The sequence below is a fragment of the Sus scrofa genome, chromosome 6 (genome assembly GCF_000003025.6).
Source record: "Sus scrofa isolate TJ Tabasco breed Duroc chromosome 6, Sscrofa11.1, whole genome shotgun sequence".
NCBI classification, from domain to species: Eukaryota; Metazoa; Chordata; class Mammalia; order Artiodactyla; family Suidae; genus Sus; species Sus scrofa.
In genome coordinates this window covers 150,626,710-150,650,552 of record NC_010448.4, presented here as the reverse complement: position 1 = coordinate 150,650,552, position 23,843 = coordinate 150,626,710, and the positions used below count along the sequence as shown (strand labels likewise).

At 37.7% G+C, this 23,843-nt stretch overlaps 1 protein-coding gene across 2 annotated transcripts in view; it reads right to left on the bottom strand.

Annotated features, from left to right (window-relative positions):
• Positions 1 to 23,843, bottom strand: part of TM2D1 (TM2 domain containing 1) — a 39,621-nt gene that overhangs the window by 4,379 nt on the left and 11,399 nt on the right. Inside the window, exons 4-6 of one of the 2 annotated variants that reach the window (XM_013988894.2) lie at positions 19,819 to 19,910; positions 11,428 to 11,501; positions 916 to 1,044 (exon numbers count right to left, since the gene is read on the bottom strand). In XM_013988894.2, coding sequence (XP_013844348.2) covers positions 934 to 1,044; positions 11,428 to 11,501; positions 19,819 to 19,910 — 277 coding nt within the window. In that variant the 3' untranslated portion in view covers positions 916 to 933. The remainder of the gene's footprint in view (positions 1 to 915; positions 1,045 to 11,427; positions 11,502 to 19,818; positions 19,911 to 23,843) is intronic. The other variant, XM_021096562.1, reaches the window with a different exon arrangement.

Here is a 23,843-nt window from a genome sequence, read left to right as displayed (position 1 = left end):
TGATATTTTATAACATAGAACATGAATATCTATTCCCTTCCTGGCCTCTAGAAGCACACACTGAGAGTCAACTGAAAACCCTAGGACTATGACTGTGGCCAAAACATTCAGCCTGTTTCTGCCTTCCCTCAAAGCTGCTAAATAGTTCTCAGGCTAATCAATAATTCTTGTGGGCAGGACCAAACTTTAGGTTAAAGTAAGTACTTGTAGTAGTTTAGGGTTGCAACTCCATCAACTTTCCGGTTTAGGAAAGGAGGAGAGAAGAATGAGGTTTAAGGATCATATTGACCCGAAGAAAGATGGACAGTAGAAAAGACACGCTTCGTTATCTACAACACATACTTTCATCATACCCATTATATAAAACCATGGAATATCTTTTTGTTTTGATGGTATCTTTTCTCATGAACTTTTCCCTTAAACTATACTCACTGCAGAGAGTTTAAATTGAGAACTGCAGAAGCAATGATCACACACATAAAAACACTTTATGAAATATTAGAGACTGGGGAGTTCTTGACGTGGTTCAGTGGAAATGAATCTGACTAGCATCCATAAAGTCGTGGGTTTGATCCCTGGTCTTGCTCAGTGGGTTAAGGATCTGGTGCCGCTGTGAGCTGTGGTGTAGGGTACAGACTCAGCTCAGATCTGGCGTTGCTGTGGCTGTGGCGCAGGCCAGTGGCTACAGCTCCGATATGATGGCTAGCCTGGGAACCTCCATATGCCACGGGTACGGTCCTAAAAAAAATAAATAAATAAATAAAAAATAAAAATAGAGACCTGTGTTTCCTGATAAGCAAAATGACAGGTTTGTAACACTAGATGATCTCTTAAATTTCGTTTGGTTTTCAAATTCCCATAATTTTATACAGATAACATACTATAATTAAGATTACACACACATATATCACTTACTGTTTCTTTTAAAAATATTCATGGATATAACTGCGTTTTTCTAAATGTCTCATTGGTAATACTTAGTCTTGTAAGTCTGGTTCCATAATAATCTATAATGTAACTACTTCCATCTGAAGGTCCAACAATCTAGAAGAGAAAAATTTCCAAGTTACCCATTTTGCAAAAGATATTTTAACCATACTTTGAGTTTACTTTCTCGTTAAAAACAAAAAAAATCATTTCACTAACACCACAAATACAATTCAAACTAACTCAAGCAGAAAAAGTAATGCAGTGGCTCACGCAGCTAAAAAGGATTCTGAGGAAGCTTACATAATTCTGGCCGCTGCAGGAAACAAGGCCTCAAGGACTGAAATCCCACACCCCACAAGGCCCTTGGTTTGGCTCCCTGCCTCTTTACGTAGCTCTGCTTGCCTTCATTCTGCAGATAGGCACTCCCAATTGGTTGCCAACAATTCCAGATACAAATCGTTGCAGCTTAGCAGTTCCCAATAGAAAGAAAGTAAAATGTTCTTCCTTCATGTTTATATACCAATTTCAGGAAAGGACTTTGATTGATCTGCCTGGTTTTTATATCTATTGATAAACAAATGGTCATATCCAAGGAAATAGGATTAACATTGACCAGACCAGGCTTCCTCTGGAGGTTGAGGTGGTATAACTGACAGTCCTAACGCAACCACATGGAATGGAAAAGGAAGAGATGGGAAAAAAATAACCCATGCTCATTACAGTAGTCTTGTCCATTTCATCACACTGGTAACAATCTACTTTAACATGATCTCTACAACGGATCCTTTAAGAATAATCCTCCATAGCAAAAAAAAAAAGTTAAAAGAAAATAATCCTCAAATGTAGCCTTAGGGGTACACAAGGACTTACCAAAGTATATGTAAGCCCAGATAGTTCCAAGGGAGGTCATTTTGAGATATGTAATTCACATAAATATTCTGTGAAAAACTGATTCTCCTGATACCACACCAGGGTAAAAGCATCCTGCTTGTCCCCTGCCCACTTCCCTCTCACTGTAGTCTTCTCTCCACTTGACAACAGTAAAGCATACTTTCCATCAAAGCACACCTTCCAAGTCTTTTTTTTTTCTTTTTCTTTTTAGGGCCACACCTGCAACATATGGACATTCCCGGGCTAGGGGTCGAATTGGAGCTGCACCTGCAGGCCTACAGCACAGTCACAGTAAAACAGCATCCAAGCCGCATCTGTGACCTATGCCGCAGCTTGCGGCAACGCCATATCTTTAACCCACTGAGCGAGGCCAGGGATAGAACCCGCATCCTCCAGACACTATGTCGGATTCTTAAGCATCTGAGCCACAATGGGAACTCCTCCCCTGAGCCTTATGATGGCACACTGCCTTGAGGCATAAAAATCTCTGATATGTCAAAGAAAGGGATAATTCAAAATATTAGACTTAGGAAAATCCTCTTTAATCAAGGGTCCAAAAATATGTTGTTACATCCTGTTCAAAAGATCCATTCCTAGTAAAATTTTTACTTTCTTTGCTTAAAAAAATTTGCTAATATTTGTATCATATTTATGCTATTTTGACAAACTGTATGCCAATAATTATAATTACAACTTAATCCAGAAATCACAGAAAATTTTTGTACATTTTAATTTTAATGAATAATATGATCAGTATTATTTTAAAGCATAAAAACATGTTACATTAGGATAAAATTCTGTTGGAAATGGGAATAGGAATAAAAATTTAAGGAGAAAAAGAAACAATGTAAAAATTATAATGGTTAGTGAAGGATTCATTCATGTCTTTTTAGAGTGAGGGATACTTTAAACTCTATGGCATTTACATTCTGTTGGATACATTTTTAAATTGATGTAACAGTTTTATTTAAATATGTCAATATTTACAAACTGGAAATGATATCCCTTGCAACTATTTAAACTTATGATAGAGAACTTAAATGTCAACCTAAAACATGCGTAGGGTAGGGATTTAAAAAAATTCTTTTAGGGGTTATGCAACCAGAGTTTGAAGAACACTTCTGTAGAGCAGTCTACATTTTTAAAATAAATTTGGTTTTAAAAGCTATTCAACAAATACTTAATTCCCACATCCCAGTCACTGTGCTGGGCATTATACCCAGAACAGTGAATAAGATACAATATGCCAACAGGGAGCTTATTCTAGAGAATGAAATACCTCATAATGAGACTTTTTTACTCAGTTAAATATGCCTATGCCCACTTTGTTCACTGTCAACAGAGTATGACACCTAAAATTATGTGTTTATTTCTCTAAGAAATAGCCTGAAGCCAAATTCTATAGCATGAAGTATTTGTTTGATAAGCTGGGACATTTCTGAAAACCTATGGCGAGAAGACCACTTACTACCAATCAATGCACCAAGAGGCTGCTACATGTCTTCATGTTACAAGAGGGCAAAAGGGGGGCCACTACTCCATGGGAAGCTATTCTGTACAAAGGGGGGTCGATGTCTATTGTGTGAGAAGCCCTAAGACCGCAAGAAAGCAACCTCATATTCCTCCACGTGAGCTTCCTATAATTACAAATTACCACAGATTTAGTGGATTAAAACAACAGAAATACAGTCTCACAGTTTTGAACGCCAGAAGTCTAAAATCAAGGTATGGGCCCAGCCAGAAGCCCTGTGGAGACTCCAGGGGAAAACCCATTCTAAGGGACTGCCAGGCACTGCACGGCTGTGGACACCTCACCCCAATCTCTGCCTTTGTCTTCACACCAGCTTCTTTTCTGTGTGTCTGTGTCTTTCTTTCTTTTGTCTTCTAGAAGGACACTGGTCAGTGGATTTATGATTTCTTCACATCGACATCCTTATTTTAATCACATCTCTACAGAGACACTTTTCCCAAACAGGATAATATTCACAGTTTCCAGGGATTTGATACGGGTATCTCTTGTCCTACCATTTCTCCTTCTATGGAGATGGCTGCAGTGGTGTGAAGCAATTAGGTGGAATTTAATTTCTTCTTCCTTGACACTTCTGATTGTTTTCATGATGAAATATTGTTTGCAGCTTAAATGCAAAAATTTTTGAATTGTTTACTTAAAAGAGTAGGCTTTTCGGAGATCCTGTCGTGGTGCAGTGGAAATGAATTCGACCATGAGGTTGTGGGTTTGATCCCTGGCCTCGCTCAGTGAGTTGGGGATCCAGCATTGCCATAAGCTGTGGTATAGGTCACAGACATGGCTTGGATCCCACGTTGCTGTGGCTGTGGCATAGCAGGCAGCTGTAGTTCTGATTTGCCCCTAGCCTGGGAACCTCCATATGCCGCAGGTGTGGCCCTAAAAAACAAACAAACAAAAAAGAGTAGGCTTTTCTACGGGTGCAAATCTATAGCAAGAAGAGTAAATCAGAAAACTTTAGAAAAACATATCAAAGTCAAGAATGTTAAGCAGGGGTCACCAAATTTCCTATTGTTTTTCTGTTCTTCAACTTCGATCTCTATTCTAATTCTCTATAACTCCACTGACCCACTCATATGCACCCACACAAATAATGGCCATATACTTAATCTGGTATGTAACATATTTATTTTTGAAAAACGTGTTCTTTGAATAAATAGGTATCTTTAATTTATCCAAATGATACTTGGATGTTGTAGATCTTGTTCAGTTTCAAATTATTTTCACAGGACAGCAAGACATTTCTGTGTAGCTGTTATGTACATCTACTGTAACTGCTGCCTAGTGTTACAGAGGATGCATCTGTTCTCCAATTAGTGCACCTATCTAGGTTAAGTCCAACCTCCTGCTCCACAAACAGTACTACAACAGACATATTTGTACAATGTCACCCTGTGGACAGGAGCGTGAGTAAATGCCCAGAAATATCTCTACTTACACATTAGTTATTTGGGTGATTTTATGAATCACCTCTTAGTTTACTGGGCTCATTTAACTACTAGGCTCCCTATCATTTTCTTGATGACCTGCATGTTCCACATATCAATTCCTGTTGCTAGTATACTTTTAACTCAGTCTATTAACTGTTAACTTGGTCTATAGTATCCTTTTTAGAAAAGAATTTCTCTCTCTCTCTTTTTTTTGTTCAGTGGCTGTACTTGCATATGGAAGTTCCCAGGCTAGGGGTCGAATTGGAACTGCAGATAAGGCCTACACCACAGCCTCAGCAACACCAGATCTATGCCACATCTGTGACCTATGCTGCAGCTTGCAGCAATGCCGGATCCTTAACATACAGAGTGAGGCCAGGGACTAAACCTGCATTCTCAGACATTACGTCAGGCTCTTAACCTGTTGAGCCACCATGGAAACTGCTAGAAAAGAAATTTCTTAATTTTAATGTATCAAAGTCAGTGATTTATTTATGGTTTATGTTTTTGGGGTCTTGCTTAAGAAGTCTTAATCCATATAAGGTCATGAAGACAGTCTCTTCAACTAGCTTTATGTAAAAGTTTATCTTCTCCTAGGTATATACACCAAAGAATTCAATACGGGCTTAAACAGATACTTATACACAAGTGTTCATAGCAGCGTTATTCACAATAGCCAAAACATGCAAACAACCCAAGTGTCCACCAACAGATGAACGGATTTTTATCCATTCATGTGGTATATATACATACAATGGAATATTACTGTTCAGCCTTAAAAGTTAATGAAGATCTGATACATGCCACAATATCAAGGAATCTTGAAAACATTATGCAAAGTAAAATAAACCAGACATAAAAGGACAAATATTATATGATTCCATTTACGTGAAATATCTAGAGTAGGCAATTTCTTTGGGATAAAAAGTAGGTTAGAGATTACCAGGATCCGGGAGAAGGGGAAATGGGAAGTTGCTGCTTGTTGGGTAGTTTCCATTTTGAGTGATGAAAAGTTTAAGAAATAGATAGTGGTGGAGTGTCTGTTGTGGAGCAGTGGGTTAAGGATTCAGTATTGTCTCTGCAGCAGCTCAGGTTGCTGTGGAGATACAGGTTCAATTCCTGGCCTGGCCACAGTGGGTTATGGATCTGGCATTGCTGTAGCTATGGCATAGGTTGCAACTGTGGCTCAGATTAGATCCCTGGCCTGAGAATTTCATTCTGCTAAGGGTGGCCACAAAAAAAAATTATATATATATATATATTAGTGACAGTTGTACAATATTCTGAATATCCTTAATGCCAAAGAACTGTATGCTTAAAAAACATTAAAATGGGAGATTTTATATTGTGCATATATATTTTACCACACCAAAAAAGAGCTTATTTGAACTTGAACAATGTTGTAGTGTTTCTTGTAATTTATAAATTTTTGATTTTGTTAGTGGAAAACATATTTTTGTTTGTATAAGTTTTAAGTAGCATTCTAATAAAAATAAGCAAATGAAAGAGCTCGGTTACCAGTAAGTACTTTAACACCTAAACTTTAACAACAGACATGATCTCTTTTTACTGACTTTGTCTTGTTGTTGAAGTTAGATGGCTTAGATTACTCAATTCTTATGAATTTAAAATGTTATGAAAGATTTAGGGAGAGAAAGAAAAAAACTAACACTATACAACTCTGTCAATGTATCACTTTTCTATCTAATCCACATATGAGTTTCTCCATATGAAGAATGCAAATATTAATACTGGCAAGATCAAATCATCTCCTGAAGACCTATTAACCTGGTGCCAAGTAAAATGACACAGCTGTCTGCAGTTAGAGGATAATGCTGCATCCTGTGTCCCTCCCAATTCCCCAAAGAGGAAATTCATATTCTCTTAAAAGTCAAATGTTTGGGTCCAGAGTGGACTTCTACATGTCGTTAATCTTAACATGAGGCTGTTAAAACCATCTGATTAGTCACATTGTAATTAAGCACCAGAATTCCCACACGTGCTGTAAGTTATACATGCAGATCCCCTGACTTTATCTGATTTAAAGACTGGTTGTTATTTATCCTGAAGGATCAATATAAACATCATTCCTCAAGAAATGAATAAGATTCACCATTATATCTCCTGAGGAAAACACAGCTTTTGGCTCAGACACAAGACTAGTTTTTTGGTTGGTTGGTTGTTTTTGTCTTTTCTAGGGCTGCACCCGTGGCATATGGAGGTTTCCAGGCTAGGGGTCTAATCCAAGCTACTGCTGCTGGCCTACGCCACAGCCACAGCAACATGGGATCCAAGCCGTGTCCGAAACCTACACCACAGCTCACAGGTAAGGGAACTAAGTGAAATCTACCTCACTAAGGTCATGTGACAGAGCGGAAGCTACCCGAATCAGTCTCCTCAGTTTTCCAGTTACCTTCCCCAATAAATCATACCAGGGTTAAATAAATAAAGCAGAGCTATTGGGAAGATTTGATATCTAGTTTTTGTATATTGCTGTCCTACATCTAGCGAACTATCAAGGACTCGGACCAACTTTTCCAGGACTAATAAGAGATTCAGAGTGATCCCACAGTCAGTCCTCCTTTTGATCAATAACATGTATTTCATGGGGCAAGGGCATAGGTTACATCTTTGACAAAACATATGGTTTACACAGAACTGCATCTATAATCTTAGCCTTATTTATGCTCTAAATCAAAAAGCCTAGGCTTTTAAAAATTTTAGTAAAATTCCAAGAATCTAAACAAGATGAAATAAAGTTGAGCCTTTTTAAATTTTCAGCCTAGAGTGTTCAAGGAAATATTTCTGATAATAAGTGGATTCTTATTCTTAGACCTCTTTGGAGAGAGTAAGATTATAAGTTCCTTTAGGGCAAAGACCCTAACTTATAGGGCAAGGACTCCAACTTTTATACGTAATTGGTACACGTTAAATCCATTCTCACCAATGGCACAAAACCTACTATTTAGAGTTTATCATACCTACTTTTATTTTGTTCATTACCTCTCAAGTGACCCTATGAAATTTAGAAACTTAAAGCCCTAAAGAAAAGCACTTTTTAAAAACTACCATTTTTAGCCTCTCATCACCCCCTGTAACTGGCACAAAGTCACACTTTTCACAAGGTATACTGTATTTAGCTCAAATCAGTAAAAATTTTGAGAGCATACTCTATGTTGAGCATACTGTTAGTGCTAGAGGAGATGAAATCTTTTTTTCCTCAAGAAATCTGCATGAAAAGCCAAACTTGGGATGTAAAATTTAAAGAAAAAGAATACAAAAGCAGTATATAATCCAGTGCTAAAATGAGTTAACGTGCCAAACTAATGAGATATTTGATAAGTTTATTTAGAAAATTCATAAACATCTTGGAGATTACACTGCTTTTGTAAATTTTTGCTGCTTATAAAGTCAGGAGTCCTTTAAGGACATCTACTCTGCAATGTTAATAGGAATGAAAATAAAAGTAATTTCTTTCACAATGCATAGAATTTTTTAAAACTGTCACAAAGAACTCTGACATATTTCCTTCTAACAACTTTTCATATTCCAAATCATTTTTCCATTCTCCCTCTACCCATCTTCATCTTTATGATTTGTGGCTGTCTTGTCACCACTTAACAGATTTTCTTTCCTTTTTGTTTGGTGGAGTACACAACAGTAGTTTTAGCATAATTAAGAATGTCCAGATTGTATGAAAAGAAAAGAGGTTTAAATGAAATCAAATATTCTCATATTTTTTGATAAAAAAATTATCTATCCTCCATGATGTATATAAATATATATATAAGCACAAAACAGTGTTTTAAAATTTTAAGACCTGTCAGAGTTCCCATCATGGTGTAGTGGTTAGCGAATCTGACTAGGAACCATGAGGTTGCAGGTTCGATCCCTGCCCTTGCTCAGTGGGTTAAGGATCCAGCACTGCCATGAGTTGTGGTGTAGGTAGAAGATGCAGCTCGGATCCCACGTTGCTGTGGCTCTGACACAGGCCAGCAGCTATAGCTCCGATTAGAGCCCTAGCCTGGGAACTTCTATATGCCACGGGAGTGGCCGTAGAAAAGGCAAAAAGACAAAAATTAAGACCTGTCTTAGGAATACAAACATACATACAGCAGTTATACAAAATAGCTGCCCATAACTGAAAGATGATATGCTATACACGTATCATGATTTAGATTTTGTTGAATGCACAAAAGAACTGAATTAATTTTATGGATCATTTTATACCATTCATTCACACAATGCCATCTGCATATTTTTTAAGAATAAAAAATAGAAGAAATGTCAAAGGTTTGCTAACAAACTTCTCAAAGCATTTTTAGTAAATGCAGTTATAAAGCTTCCTTACGCTAGTAAAAGATGCTCTATATTTTATATTGTTTCCATCAAAAGATGAAATAACTAGACCTATTTTTTTAAAAGCAGATTTTCCTGGATTTTTGTTATAAACACTGTGACGTTTTTATAGGTCTTGAGTTCTTGCACAATATGTTTCTGGAATCATAGTCCAAAAAGAAAAACATTGCAATTCCCTGGGGAATAATATTTAATAGCAAAGAAAAGAAATTGGGGATAGAGAAAGAGAGGAAGGAAAAAAGAATAAACAAAAAAGATGATAGAATGTAAAAGGTTTATGAGAAATTTAAAAAATATATTCAAGGCAAAAATATTAACATAGTTTATGATATTTATAGTAAAAACCTACTTGATTTGCTAAAAAAATTCTCTAAAACTAATGTGATCAACATCACATGTTAAGTATATTAAACAACATATAGTATAAGGCCACACATCTCATTTGGCTACTTTTGAAAAATGATTTTTCTCCCAATCTGAAAAGAGTCTTAAGTGGTCATCTTCATAAAAATGTTTTATTTAGGGAAATTTACTGCAGAAATTTAAACACTCTAACTCTACTTCAATACTCTGTTAATGTGATAGTCTCAATTCTAGATCTTTAAGAAAAAGAACTACTAGTTCTGAAAAGTGTAGATATACATGTGCCGGAAAATAGCGGCTGAATCAAGAAAGCTCTGTAATTTGACATAGATAAAGCGACAAACACTGACATCGCCAAAGAAAGAACCTAGTGCAAAATATTAACTAAATGGTTGGGTTTTAAAGACACGGAATTCTGTATGTATCTTAAAGGATCCCAATAATACATTAAAATCCTTGGATCCTCATTTAAAGTGAGAAACCCATTTCCAAGCATATGTGCACGAGTACCTTAGCCTCTTCATGCCTGCTTGCCTGTCCCACAGTCAGAGAAGGCAGGATATTTGGTTAGGCATATGTTTATGAATAAAGACAGGAGAATTCCAACTTTAAAACCAAATATTTTCCTTGTTTAATTCTGGTATCTTATTGGTCCATATGTTGCCTCCTCCTCACAGTATGGTCCCCTCCTCACAGTATGTTACCAAAAAACTCCTAGATTTTGACTTTCTTTTAGAGCATAAGGATAACATCAAGCAGACTTGAGGAGTGGAAATACTGTATGAGAAAGAAGAGCAAAACTGATAATGATCTAAATACACACATTGACACACTTGCTGAAGACATTCGGTGCTCCATAAATGCTTACTGAAATGCTGTCTTGTGACATTTGCTGTAATAAATTCATTTCTTCTCTAATTTAAGAATCCTCATAAGTTAGCCACAACCAGTTCAGTATAATTTAATAGAAAACATCTGGTGGCACTTTTAAATGCTTAAGGAGAGCATTCACAAACCACTGCAGCAGGAGACAACAAAGCTAACACAAAGAAGCAGAGACAAAGAGCAGGAGAGTCCTGAACACATGATTTGATTCTATGGATTTGGTCTTAACCTGAGACTAGCCCCACTCCTGGATTTTCCACAGAGTGCCCAGATAGTCCTTTTTTCTTTTTTGGCTTAAGCTAGCTGGATTTCAGTTACCACGTTTTTGCAACCAAAAGAATACTACTATAAAGTACCTGTCCAGTACAAATAAAAATCTTGTTTCTGCCTCTATATGTTCATATGTAAATATCAGATTCCCATCAGTATCCTATTTAGTAATTGACATTATTTTGAGTATCAGGAAAAGAAATAGTTTAAATCTCAATCCCATGTATATTTAGGGACTCAAAATATAAATTAAAGGTTCTGAGGGAGTTCCCATTGCGGCTCAGTGAAAATGAATCCAACTAGTATCCATGAGGATGAGGGTTTGATCCTGGGCCTCGCTTAGTGGGTTAAGGATCCAGCATTGCCGTGAGCTGTGATGTAGGTCACAGACTCGGCTTGGATCTGGAGTTGCTGTGGCTATGGCTATGGCTGTAGCTCCAATTTGACTCTAAGCCTGGGAACTTCTCTATGTCATAGGTGTGGCCCTAAAAAAAGAAAAAAAGATTCTGTGATGTTCTTCAGTAAAGAAACCTCTATTCACTTGGTTGAACTCACAATTTACAAATCATATTTATTCTTATGTCTTTTGGAACTACTATTGGTAGAGCGCAGGCTAGGAAATGCTACTCAAATCATGCCTGTGATCCCTTAGATTTAGCATCTGCAGAAAAATTTAAAAAGCACTCTTAACTGCTTTCTGACATAGTTAAAATATATCACAGAACTCAAATTTAAATGAAAAAGTAGGAATCTTCTAGACCGAAACTAACTTACCTGCATTGAAATAAGAATGAAATCAATTAGGCTCCCAATTCCACAAAACCCTACAGTGCAAAACTTTAACAAACCTAGAAAAGAAGGTAAAGTCATTTGCAATATGGAAAGTCTTAGATATTAATAAACTTTTCTGTTTCCCAATAAACCATTATATATACCACAAACTCCTTATATCAAGAACATAAAATTAACACTTAAGAAAAAATCTTCATCTAAAAACATGAAAAAAGTTAAATGGGCAATACGGAAAAGTCACCAAAAATGTATTATTCACTTAACAAATAAACAATAGGAACTGAAATAAAAACTCAAAGCAATTTTAAAAAATATCTTAAGAGAAAAGGCCTAAGAAAATAAATCTTTTAAATCTCAGTACATCAGAGTTACAGAACATCTTTTAGTCCTAAAATCCTTATTTATTTAGACTTAATATATTATAGATTCAAATTTTAATATTCATGTATAACAAAGTTCAAATAAAGAAAGTTCAAATAAATAAAGGTACAGAAAAAATAATTAGGGGAAAAACCACTGATCCTGGAGTTAAATTGCAAAACTCTATTAGGAACCCAATTATCTTGGGTTTATCCTATACTTTTTTCCTAAGCATCTTAAGTTTATTATTAGCTCTATAGTTAAAATCAACAATTCTGTGAACTATATACACCTCTGTCCTTGGTTCCAACCTTAGAGCTAAGGTACAATAATAGATGGTAATAGAGCACAGAATTTAGGACATATACAACGATACAACACAAAAACATGGTGATGAAATTAGAAGAGGCAGATTGGGGGTGGGGGTGGGATGAGTAATCTCTCTTCCATATTTAAACTTGAGTTGCTTTCCAGACATCCAATTTGAGATGTAAAAATGGTATGAAACAGGACTCTTCGTGAAAGGGTAGTTCTAAGCATCAACTACAAATAGATGCTAGCTAAAACTGAAAGACTGGATGAGATCACGTCTTGCACACATTTGAAAATACACAAATAAGTTCTGAAATATGCAGGTATATTAGATGATTCCCCATCCTTATTAGTATTAGATATACAGCAGAACAATGCTATAAGTACTGGGATAACACTTGTTGGAAATAATTTTAAAAGTGTTCTTCAAAACACTTATAACCTACCTAATAGTTTATACTTGTTTATTATATGCTTCATGGAAGCCCCGGTAGGAGAGGGTCTTTCATCTGACTTGTTTACTTCTGTGTCCTTAGTACCTACAATATTGTCTGTCACATGGTAAATGCTCAATATTTGTTGAATGAATAGATGTTTTCTCAGCTTTTCTGTTTCCTAAAGACCCTTAACCTTTTCCATGACCTTATATAACAATTCCTTTATTTATTTTTTCATTCACTGCATTTTAGTACAGTTGCCCAAGGAGCTTTATCCACTTAGTATTATATACATATTACATATGTATTATATCCATTCACTCATTTGATTTCAGAAACGTATCCTTCTTCAAAGAACATTTTGGAAATATCAGTTTCCCTTCCTTCAATTTTTAATAAAAAGAATATTAAGAATGGTCTCCCAAAAGTTTGTCTTTAATTAACTGCTGCTACTCTATGAAGACAATGCAACCATGTCAGAGCCTGTGCCCTTATCATATCCTCTGCCAACGATATTCTTCCTGAAGCTCTTCTCATCTCAGGCTACATCTTTAGCCCCAGCACTCCATCACATCTCCTCAATTCATTCTCTTCGTGGTGATGATTAGAAATATTTGTTGGTTTGTTCATTCATTCTCAATCTTCCTATGCCATGTAAATTCCTAAAGGTAGGGTTCTTACCTCAATTCCTTGAATGGTATGTGACAGACAGATTTTGATAAATTTTTGTTTAATAACTACCAAAAAACTAGAAACAGCCTAAATGTCTAACAAGGAAAAATTGCCTCAAGAAATTAAGGTACATCTAATAATAGGAGAAAATATCATGCATATTTTTATTTTATTTTATCTTATTTTATTTGCTTTTTAGGGCTGTACCTGGGTATATGGAAGTTCCCAGGATAGAGGTTGAATCAGAGCTGCAGCTGCTGGCCTACACCACAGCCACAGCAAGGCCAGATCCAACCACATCTGCGACCTACACTACATCTCACGGCAATGCCAGATCCTTAACCCACTGAGCAAGGCCCGGGATTGACCCAGCATCCTCATGGATCCTAGTCGGTTTCGTTACTGCTGAGCCAGGATGAGAACTCTCTCATACAGCTATTTGAAAACAGTGAATGAAGTCTATTTATTGGCAAAGTAATGTGATAACACTCAAAACAGAGGAAGATAAGAGTCCATTAAAAACCTAGATATTGTGCTGCCCTTCTCTAAGGGTGCTTCATAAGAACGAACATGAGAGGTTCAGATAAAATATTAGATAAGAGAATGATACATATGTTTGGAACTTTAGTAAATGTTACCTTCTCCCAGAGTAACACATTTAAGAAACTAAAGGACAGATCCAGATGATATTTAAGCTTTTAAGGAATCTGCAAACTAATCTGACAGAAAGCAGGTAAGAGCAGGACAAAGAGGGCCAAAAGGCTGGGATTAAAAATAGGCATAACGGGAGTTCCCATTGTGGCTCAGTGGTTAATGAATCCGACTAGGAACCATGAGGTTGCAGGTTCGATCCCTGGCCTTTCTCAGTGGGTTAAGGATCCAGTGTTGCCGTGAGCTATGGTGTAGGTTGCAGACTCGGCTCGGATCCCATGTTGCTGTGGCTCTGGCGTAGGCTGGTGGCTACAGCTCCGATTAGACCCCTAGCCTGCAAACCTCCATATGCCGCAGGAGCGGCTCAAGAAAATGCAAAATAATAATAATAATAAAATAATAAATAAATAAAAATAAATATAGGCATGGGGAAACTTAGGGGAGTGACAGATATGGTCATTTTCTTGATTATGGCGATTGTTTCATATGTGTATATGTCTAATTTATCAAACTGTATGGTACGTCTTAAATATGTGCACATTAATATATGTTATTGATACCTCAATAAAGTTGTTTTTAAAAAATAAGGAACTGGGAGTTCCCATTGTGGCCCAGTGGAAACAAATCCGACTAGGAACCATGAGGTTGTGGGTTCTATCGCTCAGTGGGTTAAGGATCCGGCATTGTTGTGAGATGTGGTATAGGTTGCAGATGTGGCTTTGATCATGCGTCACTGTGGTTGTGGTGTAGGCCAGTGGCTATAGCTCCGATTCGACCCCTAGCCTGTGAACCTCCATATGCCACGGGTGTGGACTTAAAAAAAAAGATGCACAAAAAAATAGTAATAAGGAATTAAGTTGATTGTTTAAAAAAAAAAAACTTTAAAGTTTACAATCACTAGTCATTTACATCCTGTCTCACTTGTGATATTAACTAAGATCCATCCGTTTCTACAAATTTAAGACAAAGGATGACTTTATTAATGAAGTTGCTGATAATGCTATCTTAAACTTGTTTTAGTTTTTCAAATGTAAAAACAATTTATGAAAAGAAGACAGGGATGATATTAAGAATTAAAAGAGAACAAAACAAAATAAAACTCCAAATAGTACAAGGCTCATGACAAACATATGATAAATGTTATCTCAGGTGTTATTTGTGCTACACTATTGCAATTCTACCATATTACAATTATTATTATAGTTGAGAAATTTAGACAGCATAAGTCCACACTATTTATAGTAGCATCATCTAACCTAGTCTCATCTCCTGCAAATTCCTCTGCCCATGTTACAGCCCAACTACCCGAAGTTCTCTTCCATTGTGCTGTGGAAGAAAACTCATGTCTCCCTCATCCATCACTGCATTTATATGTGCTATGCTGTCTTCTTCCTTGCCTCCTCCTTTGCCCCCACTATTCCCAATCAGTCATCTAGCTAATTCTTAATTGTCTCATAAAACTTCTGGAATGTCTTCTCTAACACTCCCAGGATAAATTTAATGACATTCCTAGATGCTCCCCAGCACACTGCCCTTAATTTTCAGCAGGGCACATATCCCATAGTGGGACTTACTATTTATTTGTCTGTCTTCCACTACCCTTCCATGAGCAATACGAAGTCAGGGCTGAGTCATTCCTATGCCTGATCAATAAGACTGCTGGGGAACAAACTGTATCAATAGTAAATTACCTTACTTGTAAACAAACACTGATCAACTTGAACAACACAAAGCAGCATACATTCTAAACAGCACTTACTAAAAGAAGTGCAAGCTGTTACTCTTATGGATTTCATTACTTAGCACACCAGTTTCGGTTTTTTAAAAGATAGGTGGATATTTGCGAGCTACCTAAAGTAGCCTGACGCTTTTTTTTTTTTTTTTTTTTTTGTCTTTTTGCCATTTCTTGGGCTGCTCCTGCGGCATATGGAGATTCCCAGGCTAGGAGTCATCGGAGCTGTAGCTGACGGCCTACGCCAGAGCCACAGCAACTCGGGATCCAAGCCTCGTCTGCGACCTATACCACAGGTCACGGCAATGCCGGATCCTTAACCCACTGAGCAAGGGCAGGGATCGAACCCGCAACCCCATGGTTCCTAGTCAGATTCATTAACTACCGAGCCACGACGGGAACTCCAAAAGTAGCCTTTTTGTCCAAAGAAAAAAGTTGTTAGCTCTCTTTGTACAGATCCTATTTACTTACCTTACTGTGGAAAGAAATATTGTATTTAGATTTTAAACAGTTTTGAAATTCCAAATAAGTGATTCTAGTCAAGAAGGGTCCGTTTCTGTCCTAAACCATTACTACTGTAGATATATTCTTCCCAAAAGATTATGCTTCAGATGACATTAATAAAGCTCCTATTTTGAATGTACCTTACTAACACTTTATTTATTTTTTGCTTTTTAGGGCCGCAACCTCGGCATATGGAGGTTCCCAGGCTAGGGGTGGAATTGGAGCTGTAGCTACTGGCCGACACAAGAACAGCAATGCAGAATCGGAGCCGCATCTGCAACCTACATCACAGCTCACAGCAACGCTGGATCCTTAACCCACTGAGCAAGGCCAGGGATTGAACCTGCATCTTCATGGATGCTAGTCAGATTCGTCAACAGCTGAGCCATGACGCCAACACTTTAGTAACTTAAACTTTACTTTTAAAGTACATAAATTCAATAAAAAGATTTAATTGGGTATAAGATTAAAAAAAAAAAACAAAGATTAATATTTGGTATTTAAAAAATTGGGAGGAGAATTTTTTATTTTATTACAGGTCGAGTCTTGAAAATACCCTTCTATCTGTGCAACTATCTAAGACAATGCAGGAGTTCCCATCTTGGCACAGCGGAAACAAATCCGACTAGGAACCATGAGGTTTCAGTTCGATCCCTAGCCTTGCTCATCAGATTAAGGATCCAGCGTTGCCATGAGCTGTGGTGTAGGTTGCAGATGTGGCTCCTATCTGGCGTTGCTGTGGCTGTGGCTGTGGCTGGCAGCTATAGCTCTGATTAGACCCCTAGCCTGGGAATCTCCATATGCCGCGGGTGTGGCCCTAAAAAGACAAAAGACAAAAAGGAAAAAAAAAAAAAAGCTATCTAAAAATACTACTACTACTTTTCATAACCATAAATAAGATCATAAGAAAAACAGAATTTGAGGTTCTACCTATAACTATTTTCATACCAGTCAACATTGCATTAGCCAGTTAAGAATTTTTTAAAATGACAGTAATTGTTTTAATTGAATGCCAGAATTCCTTAACCTTGGATTCTTAGTAAAAAATTTAAACTCAGTTAAAAACATTTAAATTTTTTAAGTTTACAAACACTGTAATTTTACATATTAGATTAGATTAAGTTGATAAAACATCAAAATCCTTAAACTTAAGATGGTTTAAATGCAAGTAAGATAGATATAAAAATATTTAAATGCTTAAAGAAATAAAAGAACTTTCAGTTAAAGATAATGAATTTGGGAGCTCCTGTTGTGGCTCAGTGGTAACGAACCAGACCAACATCCAAGAGGACGTGGCCTCACTTAGTGTGTTAAAGGATCCGATGTTTCCATGAGCTGTGGCTTGGATCCCGTGTTGCTGTGGTGTAGGCCAGTGGCTATAGCTGTGGTGTAGGCCAGTGGCTATAGTTCTGATTTGACCCCTAGCCTGGGAATTTCCATGTGCCATGGGTGCAACCCTAAAAAGACCAAAAAAAAAAGAAAAAAAAAAAAAAAAAAGATAATGAATCTGACATGTCCACTTAACTCCTCTCACCTTCCACTCTAAGACCCCCTTAAAGATAGTTTCTCCATCTGATCATCTGTCCTTCTGCCCATCTATCCATCATCTAAAAACACTAGTTAGACTAAAAGACTCTTATTATGGCAACTCAGACGCCTTCTGTACATATTATCTGGTTTTCAGGCGTATTATAGAGAGGCATGATTGCTATATAACAAATGGCATGAGAATGCAGTTAAGATATCATTCAGGTCAGGAGACTGCATCAATCTCTTTTTATCTTCCTCTGCCACCAATTTTCCTCCATTTTAGGCTACTTCTCACAATTTCAGCAGTACCATCTTCCCAAAATATAAATATGACCATGACACTCCTCTGCTCAAAAACCTTGACAGCTTCTGATGCTTAAAGGGAAAGTCCAAACTCCAATACAAGACTCTCAAAGCTTTCTATAATCTGACCGCAGGTTACCTCTGGAATCACTTTTCATCTCCTGCCATCTTTCTTCCTACACCATAGGCTAAACTATCCCCCATTCTCTCAACACACCCATGCTCTTTCACACCTTGTGCCTTTGCACATGCTGTTCCCTCTAATGCCCTAAGTCTCTGCCATCTGCTCATCCTTTAAAAGCTAATTCGAAGGTTACTTCATCCAAGAAGTCTTCCCTCACATCCTAAGGCTAACTAAATCAGTCCCTTTGCTCTCACAGCACTTAACAATGGTTCTGTGAGAGTGCTGTATCATAAACTGGCCCACCAAACACATTTATTTCTTATTTATTTTCTTCTAACCATTATGAACTGTAATCTCCATCATTTCCAGAGCACTTTGTTACTCACTTAAAAAGGAGTAAACATTGAACAAATGTTTGCTAACTGAAAACAAAAAACAAAAAACCATCATGTATATAGTATTTTAAACTTTGACTTCCATTTATGGCCTTATAACACCAAGTTCTAGGTAAGGCTAACAGAAGCATACTTCCCACCAAGGTTACCAGTGAAGATTCCTCTTTGATCTCTGGTGGGTAGCAACATGGAAAGAATAAGATTAACTTTGCTAGCTAGAAAGCAAATCATTCAGAAACTTTACATTTGCCCAGTGAAGGGCTTAACATAGAAGCAAAGTACTACAGTAAATAAAGCATGAGCTCTTGAGCCAGAATATTTGGGTTCAAATTCAGGTCACTAGCTGAGTGTCCTTGGGTAAATCTCTTAATCTCATCACTATTTCCCTATCCATAAAACAAGGATGATAACAACAAATATGTCACAGTATAAAGCAAGGCCTCCAGAGAGTAAATCCCTTAACCCCTCTGGTGACAACTTCCCTACCTGTAAAAGAAGATTTAAGCAGGATGATAAACTCAAGAGAGTTTTAAGGCCTAAATAAGGGCAGGCATGTCAAAGTATTCAGCAAAAGCCATCATCAAATGTAAATCGATTTCATAGGCATTGGTGACTATGGTAAATGTAAAGATTATAGCTAGGGGGTTCCCAACGTTGCGCAGCAGAAACGAGTCCGACTAGTGTCCATGAGGATGCAGGTTCGATCCCTGGCCTCACTCAGGGGGTTAAGGATCTGGAGTTGCCGTGAACTGTGGTGTAGGTTGCAGACGTGGCTCAGATCCCATGCTGCTGCGGCTGTGGCGTAGGCTGGCAGCTGCAGCTCTGATTCAACCCCTAGCCTGGGAAATTCCATATGCTGCAAGTGCGGCCCTAAAAAGAAGGTATGGAGAGGGATCAAGAGTAATAATCAGGCTCCGCACCAGCTCGTGCCGGTTGCTGTTGTCCCAAACCCAGCTTCTCCAGAAAGTAGTTTTTATTCCCAAGGCAACATTGATAGACGTTCAGGTAGAAGGCAAATATTTCTTGAACGAGTAGGGAGAGATGGGCATTTATTCATAAAACTTACTGAATGTCCACTGCATGACCAGCACTGGCAATAACAGCTCAAGTCTATACTATCTTGAGTGAATGTTTTCATAAAAGATGAAAAGACAGGAAAAGTCAATATTTCTTACCCAAGTTAACTAGAGAGCTAACTGCTCACTCTATACTTATAGAAGAAGGTTGACTATTCAACTCCAGCTACAAGGAACTTATAACTATTAAAAGTATGCAGAGATTCAAACTATGAGAAGAGGTACATTTACCTACAAGTTCCACAAGATTTTTTTTTTTTAAATGAAACATACTCACCCAAGGCAGGGTATCCAAGGTAAAATCGATCTGCTCCCAACCATCCAAGAAAAAGAGACAGTGCAACTGCCACTTTGTATGAATAGCCATTTCTGCACAGAATTAGAACCTGAATGTCACATTCGTATATTTCCAACACGTAAACATTGTAGAAAATACAAGTGTTAATTATTATTATTTGTTAATTGGCTCATTCATCCATCCAGTTAATGATTTCTGGGCAGATACAGAGTGCCAGGCACTACTTTAGGCTACTGGAATATATTAATGAACAAAAGAGACAAATATCCCTGCCCCTAAAGAGTTTACAATCTAATGGCAACAAGCAATAAACACGAACACATTTAAAAAGTAAATCATATGTTAGAAAGTCATAAACGCTATGAAAAAAAGAAATGGATTAGGGTATATGGGGGAATCCAGAATGCCAGGGGTACAGACAAAGGCCATTTAAGTGGCATGACAAGAGGAAGCTTCATTGAGAAGGTGATATTTGACCAAAGACCTAAAGGATATAAGTGACTTAGTCATGCCATATCTCAGAGGGAAGAGTCCCAGACAAAAGAAATTGCTGTTGCAAAGGCAGCATACCTGACATGTCTGAGCTCTATTAAGGAGGCCATTGTAGTGGGAGTGGGGTCAGAGAAGGAAAGAATAACAGGAGACGAGGTCAGAGAGATGAAAGGGGGCGAAAAGGGCAGGTCATACAGGCCTTGAATATCATCACAAGTAGAAACCTCTGTCTTTCACTCTCAGACATATGTGAAGCTACTGCAGAGGTAAGAAGGGGTGTGGTGTGATCTGATTTAGATTTTCAAATAATCACTCTAGCTGCTGTGCTGAAAATAGACTGTAGGGGAGTATTTGTGAACTACTGTCACAATAACTTATAACAAACCATCCCCAAAGTCAGTGACTTACAACAATAAGCAATTATTCTCATACCTGTAGATGGCAATTGGCTATGGTCCAGCTGACCTAGGCTGGAGTTGGCTAGGAGGTGCTACTTTAGGCTGAAGTTTGTCTGCAGTTGAATCCAGGCTGAGGATTCAGTTCAAATCAGTTCCACTTAAGTTCTTCTAGGGCCCAGGCTGAAGGGGCATTTACTTGGGATAAATTCTTTCCAGCATATATTACCAAGTATAAGATGAAAGCTCAACCCCACAAGCACATTCAAGCCTCTCCTTATTTTATATCTGCTAACATTACACGTGGTCAAGCCCCAAACCAACAGAGTGGGAAGTATACACTACCCAGTTAGCAGGGACTGAGAGAAGTAGATTTGCTGAACAAATTCACACTATCACAGGGACAAAGGAGTTTGACGGCTATTGAAATCCAGGTGAAAATTAATAGTGGCTTAACCTGGAGGAATAGCAAAGGAAAGAGTGAGAAGTGACCAGATTCTGGATATATTTTTAAGTCCATCCAAGTCAATTCCCTGATATATTAGATTTAGGGCATGAAAAGAGAAAGGAGTAAGGACAATGCTAAAGATTTTAGCCTAAGTAACTATAAAATGAAACTAGCGTTAACTGAGTTTGGGAAGGCTGAGGATGACCCAGACCTAGAAAGGATGATCAGGACATCAGTTTGGGACATGTGAGTTTGAGATGATTCTCAGACATCCAAGTGGAGTCGTCCAAAAGACAGCGAGATTTGCAAGTCTGGAGTGAGGGAGACAAGTCTGGGCTGGCTATACAAATTAGGGAGCTGCAGGCATACAGGAAGTATGTGAAGTCAGGAGATTGCCAAGTGAATAAAGAGGCAAAAGAAGAAAGTCACAGAATGAGCCCTGAGATACTCTAATACTAAGAGATCAAGAAAGAAGAAACCAGAAAAGAGCTAACAATGAAGAAGTAAAACCAAAAGAGTGAAGTATCGTGGAAGCCAAGTGCAGACAGTATTACGGAGAACAGAGTGATCAACTGTGCTAATTGTGACTAACAAATAAGAATGCCTGAGTATTCACCACTAAATTTAACCAAAAGGAGATCTTTAGTGACCTCCGCAAGAGCAACTCTGGTAACATGATAAGGGCAAAAGACAGAATACATATTTAAGAAAATCTGGAAGGACCACAGCAGTGTCTGTGACTCTGCCCCCATCTCACAGAACCCATAAACCTGTCATGTTCCCCCTGCTGCTACAGCAATGCCCACAAGCCAGGCAACATGTGGCAGAGGGACCCATCATCCTGGTGTCCCCAGTGGTGATACCAGCAAGAGTAGCAACGCTGGTAGCATCAAGGCACCAATAACCCCAGAGGAACAAGCAGCGATGGCAAGGGCACTGGTAGAGGTGGTGGAGGGTGCAAAATGCCAATTCTCAAATATAGCCAGAGGTAAGTGAAACCAAGCTATAACTTATGCTATAGTGCCACCTACTGAAAAACAAAAGAAAGAACTCTAATTAACAAACTGTTTAACTGTTAGAATCAAAGTAAATAAATTGTACCTAAGTAAGATATTCACTACTTCAAATGTGTCAGCAAAGGAACAACTCATCAAGCATCATGAAAAACCACAGTAACATAGTATCAGAAAAAGAAAATGACAATTTCCCAGAGGCCAAATTTAAAGTGGGACCCAGAAGACTGTGGTCTGACAGAGAATTCAAAATAGCTATCAGGAAGAAATTCAACAAGAAAACTCAGAAAGGTGGTTCAATGAACTGAGGAATAAAATTAATGAACAGAAGGAATACTTTATCAAAGAGAGAGAAACTAAAAAAAAAAACAAAAACAAAACAAACAAACAAAAAAACAGAAATTACAAAGCTCAAGAACTTGATAAATGAGATGAAGAATGCATTAGAAAAGTTGGAAGTAGAGTAGACCATGTGGAAGAGAGATTTAGTGAACTCAAAGAGAGAAACTGAGAAATGATTCAGTTTTTTTTTGTTTGTTTTTGTTTTTTTGGAGGGGGGCATGACCACAGCAGGTGGAAGTTCTTGGGCCGGGGATAAAACCCATGCCACAGCAGCAACCCAAGCCACTATAGTGACAATGCTGGATCCTTAACCTGCTGCTCCACAAGAGAAATCCCTAAGATTTTTTTTTTTTTTTAATGAAGAAACCATAAGAACTAGCCAACTCCATTAGAAAAGGCAACATAAGGACAATGGGTATCCCAAAAAGAGAAGAAAGGGAGAGAGTAGCAGAGAATTTATTTAAGGAAATGACATGGGAACTTCACAAATCTGGGAAGGGAACTAGATATAAAAGTTCACAAAACTAATAGAACACTTAACTATCTCAATGCAAAAAGACCTTCTCCAAGACATTATATTAAAACTGTCAGAGTTCCCTTATGGCACAGCAGGTTAAGGATCTGGCATTGTCACCTCAGTTGCTTGGGTGGCTGCTATGGTGCAGGTTCAGTCCTTGGCCAGGGAACTTCCAGATGCCATGGATACAGCTAAAAGCAAAAACAAAACAAAACAAAAAAAGAACAACCCCCCTGTACTTAATCAGATAAAGTGATAATAGCCTTAACAAAGAGTAAAGGGAGAGAAAACACTAAAAATACCTAGCTACACAAATTTGGTAACAAACATCATTTTGTATTAAGACATATTTGTGACAGCAAAAACATAAAGGGGAAGAGGAAAAAAATGGAACCTGTATAGGCATATGAGGGAAAGATACTAACAGCAGGAAAAGAACTATTCTATCTTTAAGATATTTATACAAATCTCATGACAACCACAAAACAAAAGTCTAGAGCAAAGAAACAAAACATAAAAAAAGAGAAAATTGAGAAAAAATCATAGAAATCCACCAAACTAAAATGGCAAACAAAAACACAAGGAAAAAGAAACAATGGTAATACAGAACAACCTGAAAACAAAAGATAAAATGTCAACACCAGGTCCAATAATCATACTGAATGTAAATGGACTGAATTCGCCAATTGAAAGACACAGAGTGGCTGGACGGAATAAAAAATAAGATCCGGAATTCCTGCTACAGCACAGTGGGTTAAGGAGCCAGCACTGCCCCAGCTGTGGCTCGGATTTGATCC